This window comes from Coregonus lavaretus (assembly GCF_964263955.1).
Source record: "Coregonus lavaretus genome assembly, chromosome: 4".
In the NCBI taxonomy this organism is placed as follows: Eukaryota; Metazoa; Chordata; class Actinopteri; order Salmoniformes; family Salmonidae; genus Coregonus; species Coregonus lavaretus.
The window spans coordinates 30,549,463-30,554,722 of record NC_139991.1 but is presented as its reverse complement, the minus strand read 5'-3'; the positions used below and the strand labels follow the sequence as shown (position 1 = coordinate 30,554,722).

Here is a 5,260-nt window from a genome sequence, read left to right as displayed (position 1 = left end):
ATCCCAACGGGTTACGCCAACCTGGACACATTTTGTTTGGTAAATTGTTACATTAATAAATAACATAACTTAAACGCCCTCCTTTAATGTCCTTTTAATGTTATTGCAACCCAATTAGAGTCTGAAAAAGTAGGATAATGTTTTGTGTACGCTGGCTAGGATTATTTTCATACATCTGTCTCTCTCTCTCTCTCTCAAAAATAAACTGCATGTAGAAAACAGAGCAGAGGACTCCACCACCCACAAGCCCTTTATCTCCTGTTTTTATGGCCTATAACATGTTGTTCCCCCTCTCTTCCGTCACTACTCCATTTCCGAACCATGATGCGATGGATGGATAATCCATAACTTGTGATATGATCTGCTCCGCCCCCTTTCTGGTGATCAGGCTGGGGATTGGTGGAGAGATGCAGTAGTGGGAGGAGCCTCCATTACCCTCCTCCTTATCCTTATCGCCATGGTTTCTTGGTTTCTTTAGCAGCATCTTTGCAAAGTCTGTTATTTGTTATTCAAAGGTACAGTTGATTTGTTGGATTTAAACCAGAGTGTGGTTTAGGTTTAGGGTAATCCAACAGTATGAGTCCAGAAACTCTATGCTATTTCAGGGTCAACATCCAAACTGGCAGATGTATCTTTTCACTAGTTAATGTGTGGTTATATCTGAGTGTAAAACTGAGGTACATGGGAGTATTAGTTGTCGAGTCACAGTCCCACTATCCGTCCCCATTGTATTATCCATCTGTTTCCATGAGTCCTCCATGCCACCGGGTGGCGCTAATGCCACTAGACGTCAGTGCTGATGCTGCAGCTGCGGTTGAACATGTCCTTCATGGTGACCGACCGGGTCAGGTTGAGTTTGTGGTAGCTGGGCATTTCTAAGGGCAGGTCCAGGTCGTGTTGCTGGACACTGCGGTAGCTGATGCGGTCGCCGCCGTTCCGCAGTCCATCCGGGTGCTGCAGGTAGAAGGGCAGCTCATGGTGCGTGCACGACGGGCAGAACGTCTGCGAGCGCGTCAGTTTACGCGCCAATGGCGGCGTGAAGAGGGTGGGGCCGTTGGGGTTGGAGGCGGTGGCCGACGCCGCCACGATGTTATGATTGGAGTGGACAGGCGGGAGGCGGGACGTCACCGCAAAGTCGGGCTCCTCCTCCTCCTCCGACTCTGACTCCTCTTTCTTACAGCAATAATACTGTCAGGGAGACAAGAAACAAGAAGAGGTTTAATAATCACTGCATATCCTTGAGAATAAGAAATGTTCTCCTTCGTACAGCAATAATACTATCGGAGAGAGGGAAAGAGGAGAGACTGGGGGGACAAGGACATCATTAATAATCACAGCATGTCTGTCACTCAGAATAAAAAATGTTTTAGGTCCATTTGATCTGTGACCGACCTGGGTCAAACAAGAGTGTCAAATACTTTGTTAAGACTTAAAAGTCTATTTTGGAAAGTCCATTACCAACATGAAGAGAAACAATCATTGGTATTTAATGTACAGCTGACAACAAAACATTCAGAAGATGACACAAAGAGCAATTATCAGTCCATTAAAATGCACAGCTCCATTACTTGAACGACATGGCAGGCCTGTTCTAAATCTATGCTGTCTTTAATTAAAACTGTCTCATGTGGCACACATTGAAGTTTGGTAACCTGTTACCAAACATTACATCAAGCTATTACACAACATTACACTGAGAGGAAGTCTGGAAAAGAGAGTGAGCATGCATGAGAGAGAGATGGGAGATTAACCAGATATTTATACAATTACTCTAACGTGACTCTGAGAAAAGGAGCTGAATGTCTATCTTTTAGCTGAATCGAATAAGAATGGATGGTTAATTAATTGAATGTCATCTCTTTCTGACCCACTTACAGTCTTATGGTAATACAGTGTAATGGAAGAAAGGTCTCAACTCACCCCACTCTCCCCTACCAGGTTTTACACTATCATTTAAATAAGGTTCCAAACATTCTCCACTACCCAGTTAAACACACTAAGTCTTTCTACCTTATAATGTAAAAAGCGGCCCAACTTACCCCACTCTCCCCTACACACAGCCTTTGTATACTACAGTGTACAACTAGTCTCAAGTTACCCCACTCTCCCCTACCCAGTTCTATCTACACACTGAAGATTTGATGATCGCAAAACATCAGATATTCCAGAACCAAAGAACCCAACTGGACCAAAACATCTAGTCTCGTGAGAGAGTTCTGAATGCTCTGAGAAACACTTATCAGCAAGCTGTGCGAGGGGGAACATATCCAAGTCAGTATGTGCAGCTTGAATACACACAGGGTGTGTGATGTTGTGATGTCTAACTGCTTACGAAGTGTGTGGTGATTGTGACATGGATCTCCCTGTACCACATAGCCTGACCTCAATGAAGAGAGGAACAGTCCAGAGGGGCACACCTTGATGAAGACATGTTTGCTGAAGTGCGTCAGTAAGGAAACTAAATAAAGGCTTTTCAATTTAGATTTAATTACATGGTGTGCCATGCCTTTTTGTTTTTTCAAGATACAAGCCACAGATTATTAAGCACCCAGTCAGAGGTCTCAGTCAGAGGTATAGATGGGCTTGATGTTTACTGTGACAGTGACAGTTCAGTGACAGTACAGGGTCTGACCACAATGAAGAGAGGAACAGAGGGTCATAGGACGGGCTTACCTGCAGCCTACAGTAACACAGTACTGCGATGATGCACAGTAAGATAACTGTAGCTAAAATACCGCCTGTGATGACCACTGTCCCGGCTGTCATTCGAAATCCTCTCCATCAACAGCCTACAGAAAATAAAGAATGAAAGAGAGAGAGAGGTGGGGAAAGGGGGGAGAGAAAGAGAGTGAGATAATTGAGTGAGAGAAGAGAGAGAGAGAGAGAGAGAGAGAGAGAGAGAGAGAGAGAGAGAGAGAGAGAGAGAGAGAATGGAAAGAGAGAAAAGGCAAAGAGATAGATAGTGAGGTAGAGAGCGAGAGAGAAAGAGTGCATTGTGTTCATTAAGCGGATTAACTTTGTGTCATCCCCAGTTAACGCTTATTGAATTATCCTTACTATACATAATATAGACTGTCTCACTGCTTGAAACACAGATAGAGGAGATAAAGAAACAGGAGAATGAGTCGTGGAGGGACAGATAGAGAGAAAGATGAAAGAGATGGGATGAAAGGGAGGGAGGGAGAGGTGGGGAGATGGAAGGGAGATGAAGAGTGAGACGGAAGGCAAAGAGGTATAAGTGGAAAGACAGAGCGTAGAGCGATTGCGAGGAGTGATAGAGAGGAAAGGGAGGAGCGATGGGAAGACAGCGTGATAGAAAGAAAGAAGGTCAAGATAAGCTGTGCAGTGGGGTTGGTTGGTAGGATGGAAAGATGGAAAGAAAAGGAGAGGGAGAGGATGGGTTGAAAGGTTTTGAGGAGAGAGATGCAGAGATGAGAGTAGAGGGATGGGTTCGTAACAGAGAGGACGAGAGATGGGAGCGAAGGAGATATAGAGGTAGAGGTTTCAGGAGAGATGGATGGAGAGACAGATGGAGAGCGAGAGAGAGGTTTGAGGATAGATGGATGGAGAAGCAAAGGGATGTGTTCTAAACAGAGAGGATGAGAGTGAGCTGTGTGGGAGAAAGGTCGCAACCTCTATGACATAATACATTATATCAGTGTGAGGGGGAGTTAGGGATGGATGACCCCTGAACCCTGAACCCTGAACTCTGAACCTTACTTAGAGGTCAACACGAAATGCTGAGTTAGCACTATTTTAATCAAAACTGAGTGCCTCTTTGGCGGTGACCTTTGGCCGGGCCATTCAGAAGATTCTATAATGACAACGGTGGTAGTCCAGATATCACATCATAACAACTGAACTAACAGCTAAAATAAGAACTTAATCAACCAACCTTAGCACCGACTGACACACCAATCTGAGGCTGCACTCACTGACCTTCCATCCAACCTAACCTCTTCTCCAGTCCAGCTACTCATGTAACTCAATTTCTCTGTGTAATAAAAACTGCAAGCGTAACGCCACTAAATCTGAACAGGTGAAAAAATAGTCTGTAATCGATAAATCAGGAATATTACCCCCGGTATATGTTTCAGCCATTTTGAAATGTCTTAACGTTTCTACATTTAAAGGCATAGCGACAAAGTCTATCTATAATTTACTAATGTTATTTGGTTAGATGGTGCCAAGAGAAGGGTTATGCAGTGCAGTGTAGGTCGGGCCACATAAGGTCTGTGTCCCAAATGGGACCCTATTCCCTATATGGTGCAGTACTTTTGACCAGAGCCCTATAGGAATAGGGTGCCATTTGAGATGCATCCAAGGCTGTCCAATCCATTCCTTTCCCCCTCCATTGTCATTCATGTGTTCAGGAAATTAGTGTATCTCTCTGTCCTACAAATGACTTTAGAGTTTTGCTCTTATTTGAGCCTATTCAGTGGAGCGGAAAATAAGGAGTCGCATCAATTAAAATCAGTACAGTACAACGAAAGGTATTACAGTACATCTCTACTGTTAGGATTGGGTTTATTTACTATTGAAGTGGACTGGAGGTGACTCTGTAAGGCTAACGAATGGTCTCTTCTGCTTAGGTGTGCACTGCTAAAAATAAGAGTACTTTGCGATTCTATATGACCTTTTTGAGGGTGAACCGAGCCATTGAAACCTTTTTGGTTATAGCACCATTTATTCTAGCACTTTATGGTACATTAGGTGGGTTCTTAGTGAGGTAGAGCTCAGGGAGGTTTGTACGGTGAGGCTGAAGTGTGTACTTTCTATGCACAATGTCCTTACAGAATGAAGAGACAGAACAGACAAGCCAAGGACAGTCAAGTTGTTGGGTTGTCACTAACCTCGTCCTCAGGCTCGAATTGCTGGTGCATAGAGCCTGGTGACACTGTGCAACAAAGTGGAACTTGAAAGGGGTGTGGTTAAAATCGAGGCAGGAGAGGGAGCGAGCCCGCTACAGCTTTATTAGATGGGACTTGACCATATTATTTTTGGGAAGCTGAAAGGATTCTGAGTTCGGGCATATGCGAAAACTATTTCTAAGATGTGTACTTTCAGATTTTCCGAACTTACTTCCTTGTTTAAATCGTCTTCTTCTTCTATGATATAATGGCGATCCGCAAACGAACGTTAAAGGTACATGCCGCCACCTACTGTGCTGGAGTGTGTGGTCAATCACAGTTTACAACATTTCTAAATCCTCCTACCTAACTCACTACTTATGAGAAAATAAAAAAGAGCCCTACTAACT

General features: G+C 44.0%; 1 protein-coding gene across 1 annotated transcript; it reads right to left on the bottom strand.

Annotated features, from left to right (window-relative positions):
- Nucleotides 1-783: 783 nt before the first annotated feature.
- On the bottom strand, nucleotides 784-2,766 carry LOC311127251 (protein FAM163B-like; the record flags this gene model as incomplete). Its single annotated transcript, XM_084159052.1, has 2 exons — nucleotides 784-1,188; nucleotides 2,674-2,766. The coding sequence occupies 2 exons, from the start codon at nucleotides 2,764-2,766 to the stop codon at nucleotides 784-786; spliced, it is 498 nt and encodes a 165-aa protein (XP_084015178.1).
- Nucleotides 2,767-5,260: the final 2,494 nt, after the last annotated feature.